The following is a 22,875-nucleotide window of genomic DNA, read 5'->3' as shown; positions in this document are numbered from 1 at the left end:
ATAGACCTCCACTATTTGATGGTATAAACTACATATATTGGAAAGCACGCATACGCATTTTCATTCAAGCACATGACTACGATTTATGGAGTATCATAGTCAATGGGCTACACACAAACACTAATCATGATAAAGAAAGGGCTCAACAAAATGCAAAAGCCATGAATATTCTATATTGTGCATTGGATGATAGTGAACTTAATAACATATCTTTTTGCATAACTGCTAAGGAAATATGGAATATGCTTGAAGTTAAATATGAATGCACTAACGTTTCTAGTGAATTTGAAACTAGTTCCGAAGAAGAAGAGCATCAAACTGAAACTGAAAATCTATGCTTTGGAGCACATGAAGATGAGGTATGTACTCGAACACAAAGTGATTTCTCATTCAAAAATCAAGTACATACTGAAGCTCAATCTGATTTTACATTTGATGAACTTCATGATGCTTTTTCTGATTTATACTTAGAATATAAGAAGCTTAGTTTAAAGAATAAAAAGCTAAATCAGAAAAATCTATCTCTTGCTGAAAGCTATAATATAACTCAGAAAAATAATAAATTACTTTCAGAAGACAATGAAAGGCTAACTAAAGAAGTTAACAAATTTAAGCCTATAGTTGAAAAATTTACTATCAGCTCTGAAAAACTGAACTTAATGATAAATAATCAAAGAGCTGAATTTGAAAAGGCTGGATTAGGATATCAATCTTGGTACACACAAAAATCCCTTAATGATATATGTGTTAAATCCTCCACTATCTATCCTAAAACGGATTCTAATTTATCTAATGAACCTAATGAACAAAAACAGAAAATTAAAAATCCATCATCCACTTATATTAAATCAATGTTTGTTAAATTTAATAAGAGTATGCAGAAATACATTCCTTATAATCCTAAATTCTGCAAGCCTATGGACAAAATAGCCATTAAGAAAATATGGGTTCCAAAAGGAACAATAATAGCTAACCTACAAGGACCCAAAAGAGCTTGGGTTCCTAAGTTGAAAATCTGAATATTTTCTGTAGGTGTGTCTAGCACTCAAGGCTCCAACAAAAGATGCTAATTTAGAAATTGGGTGCTCTAGACATATATTAAAGAATGAAACTTAAAATATATTTTAGAAAAATAATTGAAATGAAAAGAATAATGAAATTAGTAATCCTTGCATCTCATCATTCTCTTTGCCTTAGTATCTAATTAAAACATAAATTGGAGGTATTAATCAATTTTGTGATATAGGTAATATTTTTAAAAATATAATCAAATCACTTCATTTTATAGTATGCCTTACTTACTGCTGGATAAGTTGCTAAATGATTAATCAATTTATTAAGAATAACTCTATGAATTCTCTATCTACTTGATTGAGAGTTTTTATCAATGGTATTATCTTATTGATCATAGACATGAGAATGTATACTTGGTATGCCTTTAAATATATGCACTATGAATACCAAGATTAAAGAAACCACTTTTGGCATATAAAATCAACTCATACTAGTATGGACTTAATCTCAAAAGACCTTGTCATTGGTTCACTTAGATTAATTTTTGCAAGGTCAAAGTTTGCTATGTATGTCATCTAGAAAAATAAACTAGAATTATTTCTAAATTTGAAAATATTGTTTCCACCTTTTAGCCGTTGGAAATTCTCCATAAGAACTTATTTGGATCTCTAGGATTGTGAACCTAGGAGATAAGCTCTCTAATTTTGTAATTATGGATGATTTCTCAAAGCTAATGTTGGTTTTATTCTTGGCACTTAAATTGAAATATTTTCTGCTTTGGCACAAACTTACAAAAGGTTTCAAATGAAAAAGGTTTGCAAACTATAAAAATAAAATTGTATCATGGCATAGTTTTGAAAACCAATTTCTTATTAAGTTGTGCACAGAAAATAATATTGAATACAATTGTTTCTACACCAAGAACACCATAAATAAAATAGGGTTGATAGAATCCTTGAAGAAATGAAAAAGACAATGTTGTATGATAGTCATCTACTTAAATGATTTCTGTTAAAGGCTATCATCATTGCTTGTCATACATATGGTTTCTATTAGAAAACTCCTTTTGATCTTCTGAAAAATAGAAAATGATATATTGTATATCTTTTATATTTTTCAGTCATACATGTCATGCTTGATATGTTCTTATGAAAATAATGTCAAATCTGATAAAACAAATATTTCTTTGGATATCACTCTTCAAGCAATGTATATTGAAAATTCAATGAAAAGATACTAGTTGTAGAAATATCAATTCATACTATTCTTATTAAAACTAGATCCTTTATTGAGAATATAGTTTATCATTTTGATTCTATGTAACAATCTGAATTTTGATAGAAACAACTGTTTAAGATAATTTGATTAAAACTTAGCTAGCACGTCTTATTGATAATTATCTTATGCAAATAGAATCTAAGTTAAATTGATTCTGAAAACAAAAATTTTTTTTTTAACTTTAATGAATCTTTCTATTGCCTCACATGCTTGTCCTTGAACCATTTTACTTAATGAAGTTATCTCTTTAGTTCAAGTGACTTGTGCTTGCTTATATTTAGACAATCTCTTGAGTAAAGTGACTTAATATTCAATTATTGTCATATCTTATGTTGAGTCATCTAGCTAAAGAAATATATTGTATGAATGTTTTGTATCTTGAAGAAACTAATGACTTTCCTTCAAGAAAGAAAAAGAGTTTATTAATGATACAGGATTTATGAGCAAGAAATTTCAACTTGAAGGACACCTTGATGAAAGATACAATAAACATTCCTTTGCAAACAAAAAAGGAGAGAGATTTTCTTCAGCCAAGGGTGTAAAGAATCTAAAAGGTATTTGGCTTGAAGAATGCTAAATACACTGGTAATCTAAACTCTTCTCTTGTGAGTTAGTTGAGCAAAATCAATAATCTGAAATTATATGGTAGCATGATTAAACCTTTAATTGCTGATCATCTTGATATCATGCTTCATTCTCATGCTAGTGATGATTGTTTCATGGTGTGATTAAATTGAAGTTTACTTTTTCCTATATAATGCATAACCATGAAATACACAAGTTTATGCCTCAAATCTCTAATTCAAGATAACTTGTGATAAGCTATGAATCATTGGGCATAATGAAAATGCTGTTTGCATGATATATATTTATATGCAGCATATTAGATTAATTCTTTATTCTACTCTTTCATGTAACTACTTGAAAATAACAAAAAGAGAGAGAGGTAAAGAAAAGAAAATGGATATTATTCAAGAGAAGTAAAATCTAAGTAAAGGCAAATACTTCAATCTTAAGGAAAAGCAAAACAAGCATAATACATTCGGCACATTTGTGAGACTAATATGAACATTCCTTTGGAAGAGATAAAATCCGTAATTAATTACAGAAAAAGGTTGAAGTGAACATTTTAAACCTTCTATATTGCTCATCATAGGGATGGTGCCAATGGGGAGGCTAGTGGTAGTACCCGGCACTATTTGACCCAACTATTCGGTGCAGGGCATATTAGGGACGGCACAAGAGGGAGGCTAGTGGTAGTACCTCGTGCCCCTTCCAACTCCACCGGATAGGGAGCAAATAGAATATAGAGCATAGAAAAGTAAAACCGAAAAATAAATGAAGATAATCAAAATGTTCATTGAATGGTTAAAGAAAGAAATTAAAAATTTGGGGAATGAATAATAAATAAATAAAAATATATAAGAAGGTTGTGAAAAATCAAATGAAGTTTGAATCACTTGAAAACACACCTTAAGGATAAAATCAGTGCTAAATTGTATTTAAATAAAGGAAATTTTATTTGAAAAGAATTGATTTTGATCCATGACATGCTTGTTATGTTTTGCATATTTTGAATTATGTGTTTTCAATATTCAAATAGCAAAGATCTTTCCTAGATATAACTTGTAATGCTTCATGCCTATAAATTTTGATTGAAACATGTTATTACCAACAACAACATCATTTTGTTTTAATGAATATATTTTGAAAAATAAAAAAAAATTTATTTGAATTTGCAAATTAGGCAAAATGGATTGATTCTGACATATCTTTTATCTTGCCTAACATTAGTACATAATATCCTCCAATTTGTACCAAAATTCAATATGAATTACAAAGATTCTGGATGTGCTCTAATGTTCTTGAAATATGTGTCTTCAATCTTAATAATTTAAGATGAGCTACAATGTAGAAGATGCATATCTCAAATTATAATCCTGAAAGGCTCCTTGAAAATTTTTATGAAATTCAGAATCTGATGTTGTATAAAAGCTTAAACTTAATTTAAAAATGCCTCTATCATTGTATTTTTGTAACCTTCATTATATGCTTCAATGATTGCATCATTTTGGGGAATAACTCAATATGAATTTCTAGATAAAATTACAGCTTAAGAAAAATAGAATAATTCTGATGCCTTGATTGCTTGCCCTGATACGCATCTGAAACATATCATTTCTTATCTTCAAAGTGTACTAATATTGGTCTGAATGATGTGTCTTTTGATGATCTTGATTGCAAACAAATATTTTTTAATATATGATTTTATTTTGATATTGAAAAGATTTATTGTGCTTCATATAAACATTGCTGAAAAACCTTGATTAAGAAATTGAGTTCTATAAATACATATACTTCAATGGTCATCTATATATTTTTTTCCTCTCCTACATTGTTAAAGACTTTCATCAAAATATATATGTATATATATTATTAAAAGAGTGAATGATCTCAAGTCTAGAAATATTTCAGCTCACTCAAATGATTCTTAAAAGAAAGAAAATGTAAATGCTTTTGAAAGAATTTGAGCTTCAAATGAATCATTTTCTGATTAATATTTCACTACATTTTCTCAAAGATTAAGAGGAAGCATAACTTGTTCTTAAAAGATTAAAAAGAGTGATTGCTATAAATTTTGAATAACTCTAGATCACTCTACATTCTTGATATCATAAAGTTTCAGTTTTATTCACGTTTATCATTAAAATCTGAAATTCAACAAAAGAAAAGAAAGTTTAAAAGAAAATGCATCTTTTGAGGGGGAGCTTTAAATACTCAATCTCTTTATTGAAAATTATCTTCAAACTCTAAACTCTCAAATGGAATGATTAATTGAGGGGGAGAAAGAAAATTTCAGAGGGAGAGATCATATAGAACTTAATCATGTAAATTCACAACTAAAGATGAGAGAAAGAATACCAAATGTAAAGTGGTATTAAACTCTGTGCTTCATTGAATATCTTTTGAAAGTTGGATTTTCATCTGTACTTAATTGGTAAATCACTTGTTTTGAAAACTAAGTGAAAAGGATTCCATTTGTCTTAGTATTGGAAATTTACTTTGGAATCTACTAATGAGCTCTTATTGGCTTGCACTTTAGCGTTTCAATCATGAGCCAATTCATTTTAATTGATTTTGATGTTATGATCTTTAAAGGAGTAAAAGAAAGTCCTTAAGAGAGCTCTAAAAGAACTTTCAAAGCCTTGAATTTTATGTATCCTACACTACATAAATTCATGTTTTGGTATCTATGCCCCAATACTTTTATTTGGATTTTCATCCGTGTCTTTCTTTGAATATTATTCTTGATACTCCTTGAAATAACTTGAAAAAGATTCCATCTACACTTGATTTCAAAACTATCTTTGGAATCTACATTTAGAGATCACTTCTGGCTTACATTCTAAATATCTCATTCCTAAAGCCAAACACATAGAAATAAGATATCATTTTATTAGGGATCATGTGCAAAATGGAAACATATGAGCATATATGTACTGAAAAACAATTAGCTCACATATTCACAAAACCCTTGAGTGAAGATAGAGTCTGCACGCTAAGGAGGAAATTAGGCATATGTGATCCTTTTTATTGAAGAGATATAAAAGGGAGCAAGCAATCTCATGATACATTCCTCCCATTTCTAAAAACCCATGAAACATGAGTCAAACTTGTTATCTATAGATTCCTTACTCATGTATCATTGTCCCATAAAGAGTTTATAAGGATTGGAAGCAAGGAAAATATTTTAGAAGCAAAACGGAAGAGAAAAGAAAAATTCTGCACTTGGGTCAACCCAACCCAGAATAGGGTCGACCCAACGTTGAGTCGACCCAAGAAATTTCTTGAGTCGACCCAACGTCGGGACCCCACTGTTAAAAGGGGGACCCGTGAGCTATCTAGGGCACTGTTTACCCTTTGTCCTCTTCCGAAAACCCTATTTTCCACTCTCAATTAGAGTCTCCCTAGGCTGATCTTAGCATCTATATTTAGAGCCTAGGCTAGAAATCTAGTTCTCGTATGTATCTTGCCTTTTCTCATATATGTCTTGCTTTTTCCCTTATGAATCTTGTCTTTCCCTTATATCTTTAAATCTTGATTGTGGAACATTGTACTTTTCATCATTTTGAGCATTAATATATGAAAATGTTACTATTTTGATCAATGAAGTCTGAAGTTTGTTCTTTATTGCATCTTTTCCCATATATATGTTTTTGATGATAACAAAAAGGGGGAGAAGAGAAGGAAAGAGTATATAAAGGAGAAGAGAAGGAAAGAGTATATAAAAGAGAAGAGAAGGAAAGAGTATATAAAGGGAGAAGAGGAAAGAGTATATAAAGGAGAAGAGAAGGAAAGAGTATATAAAAGAGAAGAGAAGGAAAGAGTATATAAAGGGAGAAGAAAAGAGTATATAAAGGGGGAGACGAAAAGATAGAGTATTCACTCTAAGAAAAGAAAGAGTATTTCATTGAGAAGAAAGAGTATTACTTTTGTGAGAAAGAGTGAGTAAAGAAGTTATGAAAAGAAAAGAGAAATAAATGGGCAAACAAATTGAAAATCATATAAGAAAGCTTACATATCTAAGGGGGAGCAATTTGTAACAATGAAAATCATCAAATCAAAAATTTCTATCATAATTCAGAATTTGGCACATATAAATTCAGAATTTGGCACGCTCCTTTCTCACCTCGATGCATAAGCTGAAACTCTTATTTTATCTCAAATTTTTGAAGTTTCATTGCTAATGAATTATAAATGAAAGGGGGAGCCATTCAAAAAAATCAAATTGGCAAATTTTGAATGATATAGGGGGAGACTTCACTTATATATATGAAAAGCTGAAATTCTGAAATTCAATCCCTTTTATAAACTGATTTTAAAGACAAGTATCAATAGGCTTATACTCTTTATTTTGTAATCATCAAAAAGGGGGAGATTGAGGATGATAGTGTTATTTTGATGATTAACAAGCAATTCTCTAGAGTATGCTATAAGTTAAAATTGATACTTCATTTATAAGTTCATTGCTCTCAGTACATTTGCTTAATTGGAAATATATATATGGTCTTGTTCATTTGGATGAAACTAACCTTGAGAATGCAGCAAAGTGTGGATTGAGTCGACCCATAGGTTGATTGGGTCGACCCCGGCACATCGAGGAATCATCTGGCACACTCCTGCAAAAACAGCACAAATGAACAGTGAGTTGGGTCGACCCAAGGTAAGCAAGAGTCGACCCAACCTCCAAAGAACCTCAAAATGCAAAGGAAGAATGCTCTCTGGATTTACTGAGAGGGTCGACCCAAGAAGAAGTTGAGTCGACCCAAGTAAACCTTGAGTCGACCCAAGGAAAGGTTGAGTCGACCCAAGTGAAGAAAGGCTGAAATTCAAGGTTCTGAATTTTCTGAAGCTGACCTTGGGTCGACCCAAAGAAAGGTTGGGTCGACCTAAGGCAACAGAAGGCTGAATTTCAAGTTTCTGTGTTTTCTGAGAGGGTCGACCCAAGAAATGGTTGAGTCGACCCAAGTAAAGGTTGGGTCGACCCAAGGACAGGTTGAGCCGACCCAAACACGGGCTGAACATAACGGCTAGTTGTGCAGAAATGCTTTTTGGACTCCCAACGGCTATAAACAGCTAGTTTCTTCAATCCAACGGTCAGAAAGGACTATTTGGAGGTTGGAGAAGTATTTAAGAGGGAGTATTCATCAAAGGAAGCAAGCTTTGGGAAAAATACATCAAGTGCATTCAAGAGAGAACCCTAGCAAGACAAGCTTCATCAAGAGCTTCATTCAAGAATCAAAGAAAGGGATTGAGCAGATTCAAAGAGGCATTAAGAGCTCCTTCCCCCATTGAAGAGTGAAGCTTCCTTGACCAAGAAGAGCAAAGCGACTTCAAAGCGATAATTTCTTTCTAACTCTTCTTGTTGTTCAAATTGCTTTATATGCTCATCTAGGAGTTTAAATCTTTTCTTTTCATTTGTTTAAACACTTTGTAAAGGTTCGTTGGTAAGCCCGCAAAACCAACAAAGGTTCGTTGGTAAGCCCGCAAAACCAACAAAGGTTTTTGGTGAACCCGGAAAACCAAAGTTGTATAGGTTCGTTGGTGAGCCCGCAAAACCAACAAGGTTCTTGGTGAGCCCGGAAAACCAAGTGTATAGGTTCGTTGGTGAGCCCGTAAAACCAACAAGGTTTTTGGATTGTGAGCCCGGAAAACAATCCAACTGTAATCCGCAAGATTATAGTGAATTCCCAAGGGTACGCTTGGGGAGTGGACGTAGGTGCTAAGGAGAGCACCGAACCACTATATATTGGTGTGTTTGCATTGTGTTTGTGCTTTCATTTTCTCTTGCTTTATCTTCTCTTCTTGCATTAGATTAACTCACTTAAATAACCTAAGAGAGCATCCATCGCACTTAATTAAGAAAGTTTTAAAAGTACCAAAAATTTAGAAGAAACCAATTCACCCCCCCCTCTTGGATTGTCACCTTGGGCAACAGTACGGGTCAGAGATCTCCGTGCATTGATTGGTAGGGAGCCAGCTCTTCAGATTGAGGGTGGCTGGATATGGAGGTTGCGGATTCATCCGCGAGTGGCTTTATTCATCTGGAAGGTGGCCTGGGGCTGCCTTCCTACGAGGAGCTTGTTAGCCCGGCGTGGCATGGCGGTCTCTCAGTGCTGTGAGGAGTGTGCAGATAGTGAGGAGACGATCGAGCATGTCCTCCTGCAGTGCCCCAGAGCCAGAGAGATATGGAGGAGATCATCGGTCCTACTACCCGACTCGATAGTCTCTGCACAGGATATGATTCAGATGTTGAGAGCCTCCACGCTGAGTTCCCAATCTGTGGAGGTAGGGATTCTGGTGGCATACCTGTCCTATCACATCTGGTTGGATAGGAATGCCGGCCTGTTTGAGGGGAGGAGGTCGCGCCCGAGGAGGGTGGTGGATAGAGCGACGCTATCTGCGAGGGAGGTTCTTGCGGCTACCATGCGATTTTCTTCTGGGATAGCCAGGGACATCTGGGGTACTCTCCACGCTGCTTCAGCGCTCCGGTTTGCCCTTGTTTCTTGGGTACCCCCACCCCTTGGCTATCTTAAAGTAAATTTCGATGGCAGTCGGTCAGTGGATGGTGTGGTTGGAGGGGTTGGATTTGTGGTTAGGGACCACCATGGCAGATTGATAGCGGCAGGAGGGCGGCGTACGCCTGGACTCTCTGTGGTCGGAGCAGAGCTGCAGGTGGCTTGGGAGGTTATATCCTACGTGTGGTAGGTTCTTGGTGTGGAGCGGGTCTGCCTTGAGGGGGATTCATCTGTGGTTGTCGAGTGGCTCCGAGGGGCGGATCGGTTTGGGGATGGCCATCCCCTTATTAGAGAGGTACGTAGGATGGTATGGCTGATGGGCGACGTTCAGATAGGACATGTGTTCAGAGAGGCGAACAGGGCTGCAGACTGGGTCGCCTCTCATGCTGCCCGGCATTCCGGAGATTTTACTTGGACGTCTGATGATGATGTTCATCCTTACTTGTATCTTTTACTTTTCCGCGATTTAGCAGGTTGTACTCACGTTAGAGTTATATGAAATGAGTAGCCGTTTTACCAAAAAAAAAAAAAAAAAGAAAAGGAATACTTGATATCTATTCTCCTAAAATTAGGTGAGCAAAGGACTACCATATTCTCATCAAGACTCAAGAGCCTGTCACTTGACCCAAGGCAGAGTCAGTTGATGCTGCAAAGATTTCTCTTAGCACATATCAGGCCAAGATTGAGGAGCTGGAGATTCAGATTCAGAAGTTTATTGCTGAAAGAAATGATCTTGGAATTAAATTGGAAGAAGCTGTGCAGGATTCAGGTGATAAATGACCCCCATTTTTTTCAGACTAGCTTGTGCATTTCTTCAAACAGATTCTGAATCTGTTACCGTTCCAGGGAGGAAAGATATCAAGGATGAGCATTAAATTTGTTATCGAGCTGGGCCCTGTGCCTGAGCATTAAATTTGTTATACAAGTCATGCTTGGGTTCTTTCTCATACCTCCTTTGTAGTCTGTTCCCAAGCATGCATATTGGGTTGGCCGATTGGCCTTAGTTTTTTTATGTCAGATCTTTTAGATAACCAAACCTGTTCTGAATTTTAAGACATCTTTACTATTCTCGTCATGATTTCTGTCAGTATTTTTTGGTCTATTATCTTTTGTGGTATCCTTTTAGAATTTCATGGATATTGCAATAAACTTCTAAAAATAAAAATAAAAAATAATTAAATAAACCCCAAGTAACCCATTACTCAAGTAGGAATCGGATTCCTGCATCATGATTATGAGTATATATTAACAAAAATAAATAAGTAATAACCCATTATCCAAGTAACCCAACAAAGAGAACACCCTAAAGGGCCTAAAGCTGTTCTCGGAAGGCAGAAGCTCACCTCCGGGCTCCGGCGATGGTGGCGAGGACGGAGGGCTGGGTCGAGAAGGACTGAAGGAGAAAAGACGCCGTCATGCCGGCGATGCCGCCTCCCTGATTCCATCGTCACTCTCTTCGGCCAAGTGCCGACGGGGAGGACCGACGATAGCAAGAGCGACTGAGCGAGTGGCGAACGGCCGGAAATGGGCGAAGGACGGAACTTAGTAGGAAGAACCGAAGATTGAAGAACTAAGGAGCAAGGACTCAGGAGGAAGTGAGGAACTAGGAAAGAAGGAAGAACCGAAGAAGAGTTTAGAAGGAGGACTCTCTCTGGTTTACTGGTTTTCTCTTATCTGGGATGGCCGGATGGGATTCTGCCATTTTGGACTGGTGGGTGGTGACTACGGCCGGCGGATGGAGAAGACGGGCTATGGAGGATCGTAGGGGCGTAGGGCCCTCCATAGCCCCGTTGTCCGTTGCTCATTGGCCATGCCTGGAGGTTGGAGGCTGGATTGTTCGTACTTCGTAGGCAGCTAAGGCAAGGCAGCAGCCAGGCAGGCAGCTATGAATCCTAATATCCCATCATGGGCACTAGGCAGCTGGAGCTGATAGCCAAATTCATGGCGATCCCAGGATGGCGATGAGGGGCGATGAGGCTATCCCAGGCTAGAGAGTGGAGGGCCGGAGGCCTTCCTTGGGCCGCCTCTGATTGTTAACCTTCTTGTAAATATGGATAGCCTTAAAAGATTGCAGGATACTAATGATCCTCCTTATATCATCCAGAATAGTGTGGAAATCCTCAACATAAATTTGTTAATCAACTAACTAGCTGATAACCATCCAAGAGTCCCTCCTAAGAATTACATTGGAGGCCTTTAGTATAATGACTGCATAAATCAAATCCTCCCAGGCTCCCCTCATCTCCGCAAGAGGGATTATAACATCATACAGATGGCATCAAGGTCAACAGTACAAGTTCCCCCGAGTACATGAGTACCTGGCCGATACGGGGCCGGATGACGGCCGACCTCGGGCGGCCGAACCTGATGCCCGACTTCGGAACGCCCGACCCGAAGGGCGCCCGACCTCGGAAGTCGGACTCCACCAACTGTCCACTGTGGGTACTTTCCCCTACTGACTGACGCAGGATCACGCCTGAAGTGGCTTACTCCACAAGTAATACGCCCGACCTGGCGCCCCACCAGACGTCTAGCTTCAGGGCTCTTGACCTCGGAAGTACGACCTCGCCCCCACCTACCGCGGTTGCACCCTTTTGAAGTCCGGTCAGGGGCCATACCCTGCCACCGCCTCCAGCATTTAATGCGCATGATCTCTGCAAACCTTCGGCTCACTCAACAATTAATGTATATCTCCATCTCACTCAACAATTAATGTATATCTCCGGCTTACTCAACAATTAATACGCATGGCTCCTATCATCTACGGATCTTCTGTTCTCCACGGCAAACCAGCTCGGCAGCGTTCGGTCAGCTGTGACAACTCTCTGATCCTGGCCTTGCCTCCGACGTCAAGGCATTAATTCACCTGGTCGCGCACTAACTCAAGCGACGTGCTGAGTCGTACGGCAACATCGTCCCATCACATCACATGTAATCCGACCCCCCTATAAAAAAGAACCTCTCCTCCTCAGTGGGGGGTTGGACTCTGAAACCGAGTGGAATATATCTTCCTTATCTCCTTCTCCAAAATTAATGATGCCGGACCAAATCTGGAGGAAAACTTCAGTGGGATTTTAAATCAGAACAGGAGAAGAGGGAGAAGAGGGAGAGGAGGAGGAGAAGAGGGAGAAGAGAAGAAGAGAGGAGGAGAATAGGTGGGGAGAAAATTTCTTAATTCTTCATTAAACCCTAATCATGAAAATAGTTCCCTATATATAGGGCCCAAATACACAACTTGCATAAACCCCCCCTTACACAGAAATAAATCCTAATGAACCCACAAATAACACAAATAAGCCCTAAAATGCAAATAAGCCCAGAAATAAAATAAACAACAAATAAACCCTAGAATGCAAATAAGCCCAGAAATAAAATAATAAAATAAATATGTAAATAAACGGGTCTGGCTCAATCCGGGGGCTCAGGATCATCTGGATGAAGGGCTCTGATGTCCCCATCAACTCCTTCCGGGTGAGAAAAACTCGACCCCGTCGAGTACAGGTCTGGCCGGCTGTCGTACTGCTCCAGAAGATCAGGGTCAATGCGCTGCAACTGTGCTTTGGAAATCCACGTCACATCAGACTTTGGTCGACCTTTCCACCGAACAAGGTAACGTTGGTGACCACCGTTCCTGCTTGAAATAACCTGCTCATCCAATATATGTTCTATTTGTTCTCTGCGTGCATGAAATTTGGGAGGTGGTGGCTCAACAGCAGGTAATAGGGCAGGGTGTCCAACATGGGCAGGTATATCAATAAAGGGGTCAGAAGGCAGGAGTATTATCTTTTTGTATGGGACTAAATCTTCAATATTAAATGTCGCACTAATCCCATAGTCATCAGGAAGATCCACAACATATGCATTCGAACTGGTTTTCTTTAAGATTTTGAACTGTTCTGCACTACAAATTTGCAATTTCTTAAACGTTTCCGAAGAAAGTCGTTCAAACCTAATTCTTATCATGACGTAATCTTTTTCACTTAACTCCTTATAACGTCTATGTAGATCAGCAAAGAATTTATATTTTAAGTTATTAAAGTGACTACAATTGCTGATTTCTTGATGCAATGAATGTGGATGTGATGCAAATGATTGTGTAGACTCAAAGACTCTATACTGATGAGACATGAAAAACAGGTCTATGGGTTGCCTAGGTTTGTGATCATGCACCAATTCGAATGGACGATTACATGCAAACTCAACTGTTGGTAACATTAAATTCCAGGTCCTAGCATATGCATTCGGTCTGAGCCTATGATGTGGAAGGTTGGACAGGGATGCTCTGGGAACTAGATCGATTGCGCGTTGGATATCACGCATTGGAAAAAGTGCATCCGGAAGATCATCAGGGAGTGCATCATGAAACTCCTCTAGAAGAGAAACTACTACTGGGGAATGTTCAAGGTTGGACTCTGCATGGGTATCTTTAGCTACAAGTGCCAATTCAGGTGACTTGCTCTCAATATCTGTCACTACCTCTTCCACAGTAGTGATGTGAAGTGGCTTGGTTGTACTTAGATCAATAGTCTCCCTTTGGGAATCATTTTGGACAAAGTCTAATTCTGTAGGTTCGTCTTCAAAGTCTTCTTCATAGTCTTCTATATTTGGTTCATAGACTTCTTCGACATATTCGGCCTCTTGGTTCCTAACTTCTGGTTCAGTAATCGGGTAGGTCTTAGTGGAACATTGGGACGCTATATAGCCGAATTGTTGACACCTAGAGTATTGGGTTTGGTGCCTAGGAGAGTGGGAAAGGACTACAGGTGGTGCGACCAAACCGATTTTAGGTTGGACTGTAACAGGGGTTGGCGATTTAGGGGTCCTAGAATGTTGCACGAGCTCACGGATCTCTTGTTGGAATTCTTTGTATCCAGCCCGTATGGCAATGATCTGTTCCTTGATAGACCTCAAAATGTCGGAATTCATGGTAGCTACAGGGATTTTAGGTTGACTGAGATAGTACTCCATATCACTACAGGTTGGCATACAATGAGGACACTGGGTGATGATATGAAATGCAGTGTCACTAATGAAACCCTAATAACTATGATGTAAGACCAAATTTGATGCAGGACAACCTACTAATGCAATCTATTATGATTTCAGAAATCAGCAAGTCTTCACAAAAATAACTTAAAATTTAAATGTTGCTGATTTTTACTTCGGTTATTCAGAATTAAGGATTAAGATTATTCAATTTAAGAAATTAGATTGCAATCAAGTAGTACAGTTGTTCTGATCCTAAATCAATCTGATCGAAGAATGTTGAGAAGCATCCAGTTGTTAGGGTGTGCTAATTTAATATTTAGATTTTTAAAGGGCAAATAGGATGGGTTTGAAAGTAGGGATTCTATGTTCTGAATTTTGACAGCAAAAGTAAGTTTTCAAAATGTGGCTATCATGCAAGAGAACTAGAACATAATTAAATGAATAAGCTCAAGAAAAAGTGGAAACCTATCACCTGTCGAAAAGTAGACGACCAGAGTCGTTCGCCCGTGGCTTCTCAAGCAATAGAGACGTCGTTGGATGCAGCGCAGAAACTCAGTGGTGTTGATTGCTGAACTTAGACTGTTGCATGATTGAAGTGGACGCCGAGGAGAGATGACCGGCTAGCGGTTGAAGTTGTGGAGAGGAGATGCTACTGGCGCACAAGTTGATAAAGAGCCTACTGAAGTTTGATGTGGGGACTGGTTGACCTTGGGTCCTCTGGAAGGGACTTCAGGGCGGGCTTGTTGCGGCCCGCGGGTAGAGGGGACTGGGAGTTGGGCCCGAAGGGGCCTGCGGCTTGATGGTCCCGAGGGCCTTGTCTGCGGGTCAAGGAGGGGGAAAGGGGTTCCAATGGGGTGAATGGGGATTTGGGTTTTAGGGAGGGGCGATGGGCGGTGAGGAGGATGGAGGAGTGCGTTGCAGCGGCGACGGTGGCGGATGGCGTAGTGGCGGCGAAGGGAGGGCGGAAGCCTCAGCGGCGTTGATGGTGAAGGCCGAGGGCGGTGGCCGCAGTCGGGGAAGCGCTGCGGTGGAGGTCTCGAACGATGGCGGAAGGCGGACGGCTTGGCGGCGAACGATGGGGCGGCAAACCGCGGCGGAAGATGGAAGCGCCGACGTCGGAAACGGCACTGTGGTGGAGGCGGAAGCGGCGTGCGGTCAGGGGCGGAAGCGGCGTGCGGTCAGGGGAAGAGGGCGCGGCGGAGGGTTCGGCGGGGAACTCAGGGCGGAGCGGCACCGGCGGACGCGGCAGAGACCTCGGTGGCGACGGGAGGCGGCTCGGGCTCGGGCGGCGCGGCTGGAACCGAGCGGCAGAGTGGCGGTGGCGCGACGGCGGAGGAGCGACGACTGCCACGGCTCGGGGAAGACGAAGAGGTAACTCTTTTTTTTTTTTTGTTACACTTTTTTTTTTCTTTTTTTTTTCTTTTTTGTTTCTTTTTTTGTTTCTTTTTTTTTCTTTTTTTTTTTTTTGACTTACTGGATGTGGACCCGGGCTATCGGGTTTTGGGGTAACGGGTTTAGAACTTACCCGTTACTACCCGTCTTCAACCTCTCGACGGTTCGGGAAGACGCCGATCTTCGAGGCGGCGGCTGCGGGCTCGGGGCAGGTAACACGATGGCTGCTCCGTGACCTGCGGCGGCGGCGAGATCACGGCCACGACTTCGTGGGCTGAAGCGAAGCTCTGCGGCGCCGGACGGCGGCCGGCGAGGGATGGCCGGTCACGGTGGCAGCCGAAGGCGGCTTCCGGCGGTGCAGGCGGAAGCGGGGTGGCGCTGCAGGCGGTCTGTTCGTCGGCGGAATTCGGTTCGAGGTGGTGGCCGCAGGTGGTCTGCGGCGGCGAGCGGGAGTGATGGTGGTCGCGGCTGTGACGGGCGGTGAAGGATCCCGCCGCAGAGGTTTTCCCTCTTTTTTTTTTTTTCGAATCTGACAGAGGGAAAGAAGAAGGAACCGAGAAGCCCGGTGAACCAGGAGTGGTTCCCCTCTGTTCCTTCTTGTGAGACTTGAGAGAGCGGAAGATCTCTTTTCTGGTGAGCGGAACTGACAGAGGGAGTGGTCCTGTTCTTGCTGTTGGTGGGAACCGAGGGAAAGGAAGATTGTGGTTGGATCGGGGCTTTGGCAATAGAAGCAAAACCAGCCTGGCTCTGATACCAAGTTGATGCCGGACCAAATCTGGAGGAAAACTTCAGTGGGATTTTAAATCAGAACAGGAGAAGAGGGAGAAGAGGGAGAGGAGGAGGAGGAGAAGAGGGAGAAGAGAAGAAGAGAGGAGGAGAATAGGTGGGGAGAAAATTTCTTAATTCTTCATTAAACCCTAATCATGAAAATAGTTCCCTATATATAGGGCCCAAATACACAACTTGCATAAACCCCCCCTTACACAGAAATAAATCCTAATGAACCCACAAATAACACAAATAAGCCCTAAAATGCAAATAAGCCCAGAAATAAAATAAACAACAAATAAACCCTAGAATGCAAATAAGCCCAGAAATAAAATAATAAAATAAATATGTAAATAAACGGGTCTGGCTCAATCCGGGGGCTCAGGATCATCTGGATGAAGGGCTCTGATGTCCCCATCAATTAAGCCCCCCTCTGACTTAAGCATCGGAGGGCCGGCGCCGGAAACCCCGACCATCGCTTTTTGCAGGCCCCTCCACGGAGGACGCCGCTCGCCGACGGATCGCCGCCCGCCAGTGTTCGCCGGAGCTCCTCCTCCTCAGCCGACGGCCGCCCCCGGGTCCAATTTCCAGCAACAAGTACCATCCCGAATTGCTCAATTTGAGGTGTATTGAGCCGTATCAAAAACCGCCCGAAATAGTTCCGACCTTTGAATTGAGAAACCAGTGAGAGAGAGGAAGAGCGAGAGAAAGAAAGAAAGAAAGAAAGAAAAATAGAAAGAGAAAGGAGGAAAATTGGGAGGGAGGAAGGGAAGGAGTGAGAGGGAGATGGTGCCAGAGACCAAGAGAGACGGAGGGAGGGACAAAGAGAGCTTTCGAGGCCCTCTCTCCTTCGCATTGTCCGAACATGACCCTTATTGTGAAACGAAATAAAGGCTTCGGCCTTTATATATATGTGAAGATGGCAGAGACCGCCAACTTTATTTATTATTTTTTTAAAAGAAAAAGTTGAAGTATTTTGAAGAGATGGGTTAATTCTCCTTAAAGAGAAAATTTTGCTTCAAAAGTAAGTTGTAATACTTTTATTATTTAATAAAGTTTTTCTTCTCTTTGCATTATAATTTTTCTGCAAGTGTTCTGTTGATGTTTGTTCCTGAAGTCATGGGCATTGGAAAGTCCTTCTGCATAGGATCATCCGGTTTTACAACCATGACAAGCATAGGTGCATAACAGATCAATAGGGATATGCCCATGCCAGTACCACATGCCATTCAAAACACATCACAGAGGTAACTGGGAGTCTCTTTTCTTTCTTTCTTCCTTCCGTCTTTCCATTTTTTTTATTTATTACGAGTTGGACTCCCACTTAATGTTCCCACTTAATGGCGTAGTCATACTTAATTTCATCTTTCAGTCTCTCAAATTTAATTATACATATGCCTTACTTTATATAAACTTATATTGATTTTGTACACAGTTAACACGTTTTTTATCATTGAGAAAGATTAAACAACAGTAATCACGTTAATTAACACTAAACATTTCCATTAAACACAACACATTTTATACCCACCCGTTTCTTTTCCTCTACCTAGTGGAAGGGTTAAAAGATAAGAAGGATCAAAATAAGAGGTAGAAATATATAAAGCGCAAGCAAGATGGAGGCAAAAAGTGACCTCTCCCGTGTGTCAAGGAAAACATAACTCTTGCAACTATGACAAGACTCATTTCAAATCCATGGAGAAGTTCATCCTGATATCCCTCGGGGCAATGTGATGGTAGAGCATCCAAAGAGATAAGAGCCCCCTCAAACAATTGCAGGCACAAACAAAAGGCAAAAACCAAAAATTGAAGACAGGTCGAAGGGGATGGGCACCGGAAGCAACAGCAAAAACTAGCGGCCTAGGGAAGTAACGGCAGCTCCATAATGTATGTTTACGTAAGCCTTCATAATATCTTACTAATATTTGTGGGCCATTCTCTCTGACTTTAGACCCTGCCAAGTATCTGCCTCGCTGCAGTCATTTTTTTAAGAATATCTCCCGTATGCATTCGTTCTTTGGGTAATTTGCAGGAACATTGTAGCCCAATGTTGATCACTGAAATTAAGCACTCTTGTATCCTGTGTTGTATGTCATCAATAATTTCATACTCTTCCTCTCGTATTAACTGCGGATCTACGATGTTCATAATTTGAGTGGGAAAAGCCATCTCAACAAATTGATGTAGATCTAGGCTCTCATTGAAGGTTTCATGAGTGGGTCTCCTTCCCGTAAACATCTCCAAGAGAAGTATTCCATAGCTGTACACATCTCCTTGGGTCGATACTTGGCTTCCCAAACCATACTCTGATATATGTTTGTACAAAGACAACGGCAAAAATAACATAATTAAACAATCAAGATAAATCGCTCCACAAACAAAACAAAGAAGTGGATCATTTCTCTATGCCACCGAAAGATTATATTAGAAGCATAAATTCAAATCAAAAGGTAGAAATATGTTGTAATAAAATGAATGAGCCAGATTAGCCTCTGTCTTTAGCTGCTCATTAGTCTATATTAGCCTACGTTGGAAGCAAATAAGAAGTAGAAAAATTTGTGCATGGAGTCTCACCTGGAGCAATGTACCCAACTGATCCTTTTATCGCCGCCAAGCTAGCAGATATGGAGAATGAGTTAGTAGATTCAGAAAGAAACTTCGCCAGCCCGAAGTCACTCACACGGGCAGTCATGTTGCCGTCCAGAAGAATGTTGCTCGGCTTGAGATCACAATGCACGATTGGCACCGGACTGTGATGATGAAGGTAATCCAGGGCAGAAGCCACGTCAATGGCTATGCTCACTCTCTGTTCTAAATTCAAATTCCTCATCTGGCATTGCTCATTCACTTCTGGATGCAGCCATCGTTCCAAGCTTCCATTCTCCATAAATTCAAGAACCAATGCTTTGAAATCATTACCTCTAAAATCAACACTAGAGCATGCAGTTATGATTTTGACCAGGTTCCGGTGTCGGATGCTTCTCAAGGCCTCACATTCAGCTATGAAACTCCTTGAAGCCCCCTGCTGCTGAACGTTCAGTATCTTTACAGCAACCATCTTTATATCATCCCAATCCATGACTCCTTTATATACAGAACCGAAACTCCCAACACCAATCAGATTTGCTGAAGAGAACCCATCAGTTGCTCTGACCAATTCGGCATAAGAGACTCTAACATGTTCTGTTCTTATGGCTGCAATGGATGGACGTCTCATTCTTGTCTTTCTAGTCCTGTAAAGTAACACGAAGAAGAGAATCAGAGATACACCTAGAACTCCACTGGCAACTGCGATGATCGCCACCAAGATAGCAGCTTTGTGTTTTTTCCCATGGGGTTGGGTAGAGGAGCAGGGTGGCAGGTGCAGTTCTTGGATTCCACCACAGATCTTTCGATTTCCAATAAGTGAAAATGCGCTCATATTTGCGAAGACCCCACCTAGCGGAACCTCGCCTTCAAGGTTGTTGAAAGAAAGATTCAAAAACTGGAGCGAGTGAAATATTTGGAAATAGTCAGGTACATGCCCGGACAGGTTGTTGCTTGAGAGGTCCAGAAATTGAAGGCCTTTTAGATTGGCCAACGATGTCGGGATGATCCCCTCAAAAAAATTACCGCTCATGTTAAGCTTTACGAGGACCACGCATTTGCCAACGCTATCAGGGATTTCGCCATATAGTCTGTTCTCGGAAACATCGAGGTTATTGACATTTATCAGGCTGCCAATTTCTGAAGGTAAGAACCCATGTAATGCGTTGTGGGATAGGTCCAGGAGTTCAGATAGGGAAGACAGGCTAAGAATCTCTATGGGTATAGGGCCTGTAAACTGATTGTAGGAGAGATTTAGTAACTGCAAGTTTTTGCAGTTTCTAAGGTGGGTTGGAATGCTCCCGCTCAGTATGTTTGCTGCCAAAGAGAGCCAATTCAATTGACTAATGTTTCCCATTGAAGGAGGAATTTGGCCGGAGAAATAGTTGTAAGACATATCCAGTACATTCAGTGCATTAAGATTTCCAAGAGAGGCAGGAATGTTACCAGTGAGAAGGTTTTCAGACATGTCAAGATATACCAGGTTTTTCAGATTCCATATATCTGAAGGCAGGCTTCCAGATATCTGGTTATTCCAAAAACCGAGGGTATGGATATCTGTGGAGACGTTGGAAATGGAATTGGGTAAGACACCAGAGAGGCTGTTGTTGCCGATAAGTAGTACTGTCAACTTGCTGCAGTTGGTTAGAGCAGTGAGGAAGCTCCAATCGTCGGCCTCCTTGGCTTCTAGTTGGTTCCCGAAAAGTCCCAGGAACGACAGATTCTGTAAGGTTCCAAGGTTACGAGGGATTTTTCCATGGAGATTGTTTGATTGAAACTGGATGCGAAACAGTTCAGAAGCATTGGATAAAGAAGAAGGGATAAGTCCGGTGAACGCATTGTAGGCCATGTCGAGACTTCTGAGGTGGGGAAGAGTGCTACCTATGTGGGATGGGATTGTCCCTCCAAGACTGTTCACCCCCACACTAAAGACACGGATGCTTGAGAGATTGTAGAGACAGGGAGGAATCATGCCTGATAACTGGTTGATTGCTACCTCGAAGCCAGCAAGGGAGGGCAGACGGCATAATGAAGATGGAATGCCCCCCGATAGAGCGTTAAAGTTAAGAATGAAAACGGTGATGGAGGTCAGGTTCCCTACCCAAGGTGGGATGCCGCCTGCAATCTGGTTGCTCCCCAAGTTAAGGTAGTCCAAAGAGGAGAGGTTGGCCAAAGATGTTGGGATGCCTCCTGTAAGATTATTCGATCGGAGGTTCAAGCCGATGAGCTGAGGAAGTGATCCCAACTCATGGGGCACTTGTCCGTTGAGATGGTTGTCGCCCAAGTGAATCCAACTCAGATGTCTGCAGTTGCCAAGACTGGATGGAATTTGTCCTTGTAGAGAATTCGCCCTTAGGTTGAGATGTTGCAGCCGATGCAAATGGTCAAGATCTTGAGGGATGGATCCGTCGAGTTTGTTCTCTTGGAGACTTAGTCTTCTGAGGAAGGTTAGGTTGGCTATGGATGGTGATATGGTGCCGGACAGGCCAAAGGAGGGTAAGTCCAGAGCAATGACCCTCTCAGGGTGCCGACTACCACATGTGACGCCTTGCCACTGGCAGAAATGAAGCGACTTGTTGTCCCAGGAGGACAGAGCCCCATATGGATCATCATATATACTGGACTTGAATGAAATGAGAGCCAAGTGGTCGCCTACGCTTTTGCTGTTGTTCCCCACCGAGGAGGTTGGAGTGCTGGTGGTGATAGCAGGAGATTGGGGAGATGAGAGCACAAAAGGACACAAGAGTAGAAGGGTTGCACGCATGAGAGAGGACCACCAAGAGCATGCCCTCTGTGAGTTGGAGAGAGATCCCATGTGCGCTACTTGAAAGTCTGAGAGGAAAATAATGAACAATATAGCTTCGTGGAGGCTTTGGATGACCTTCCAAGAGCATGCAGGCTTTATAGCGGCTGGGTGATATCAGCCCTTGAGAGATCGAACCTGGTTTTCAAGACTTCCTGCCAACTCGTCGGGAATCAACATCAGGCTGACTTGTATTGATTGGAAAGTTGCAGCAAGCAACCGAAACAAGCGCGTCGAAGGCGTTGGTTTTTTTATTGTTCCGGCGCTGAACAAGACAGGGTACCGGTCTTCCAGGGCACACCGCGCGAAACTTCTTGGACCACTGTTTGCAGACCGCAGTGCAACATGAGTGGAAATCTCTAATCTATTTGACTAAGACGCGCTTGTCTTTTACGGAAGACTACTTAGATGTTCTTGTATAATTAGTCTTCTTCTTATGTTTTCCTAGCAGAAAAGATAAGAAGAAGATTAATAAATGGACAATGATCCAGATGTGGACTTGATTAAGCCTGAGAACGTCTTTGACACGCGTCAAAGATTTTGTTATTTTAACATTATATACCTCAGAAGGACGCCCGTGAATCTCGCCCTATCCCCTTCCCTACATTTCATCAATTCTGACCCTCTGATATCGTCCTCACTCCTCACACAACGTTTACGACTGCCCGCACAAAATACACACGTGGCAACGGCCTGAACCGTTGAACAGCCAGCTGGAACCCACTCTCAAAAACCCAAAAATTGGCACCATCCAGGCACGCACATATGAGTTTCTATGCGACATTAGCCGGCACATATGAGTTCCATCAACCACCACATACTAACATGTGCAAGTGTGTACTGCTTTTGTTGCTGGAAATTGGACCTGGGGGCCGCCACGAAGCCGGAGGAGGAGGAGCTCCACTGCCGGAAGGGCGGACGGCGGTGCGCCGGCCGGCCGCGTCCTCCTGGAGGGTGAGCGGGAGT

The 22,875-nt window shown here is 41.3% G+C and overlaps 1 protein-coding gene across 1 annotated transcript; it reads right to left on the bottom strand.

Moving 5' to 3' along the window:
- Positions 1-18,205: 18,205 nt before the first annotated feature.
- LOC103698686 (receptor kinase-like protein Xa21) lies at positions 18,206-22,060 on the bottom strand. The gene is made up of 2 exons (XM_039114833.3): positions 19,095-22,060; positions 18,206-18,826 (listed from the first exon to the last, which is right to left on the bottom strand). Exons 1-2 carry the CDS (start codon positions 21,919-21,921, stop codon positions 18,468-18,470), a joined length of 3,186 nt encoding a protein of 1,061 aa, XP_038970761.2. The 5' UTR covers positions 21,922-22,060; the 3' UTR covers positions 18,206-18,467.
- Positions 22,061-22,875: the final 815 nt, after the last annotated feature.

Source organism: Phoenix dactylifera, chromosome 16 (assembly GCF_051530095.1).
Source record: "Phoenix dactylifera cultivar Ajwa chromosome 16, Ajwa_hap1_PhDact_Kaust_v1.1, whole genome shotgun sequence".
In the NCBI taxonomy this organism is placed as follows: domain Eukaryota; kingdom Viridiplantae; phylum Streptophyta; class Magnoliopsida; order Arecales; family Arecaceae; genus Phoenix; species Phoenix dactylifera.
Note: the sequence above shows the minus strand (reverse complement) of the source record. Positions and strands in the feature narration are given on the sequence as shown.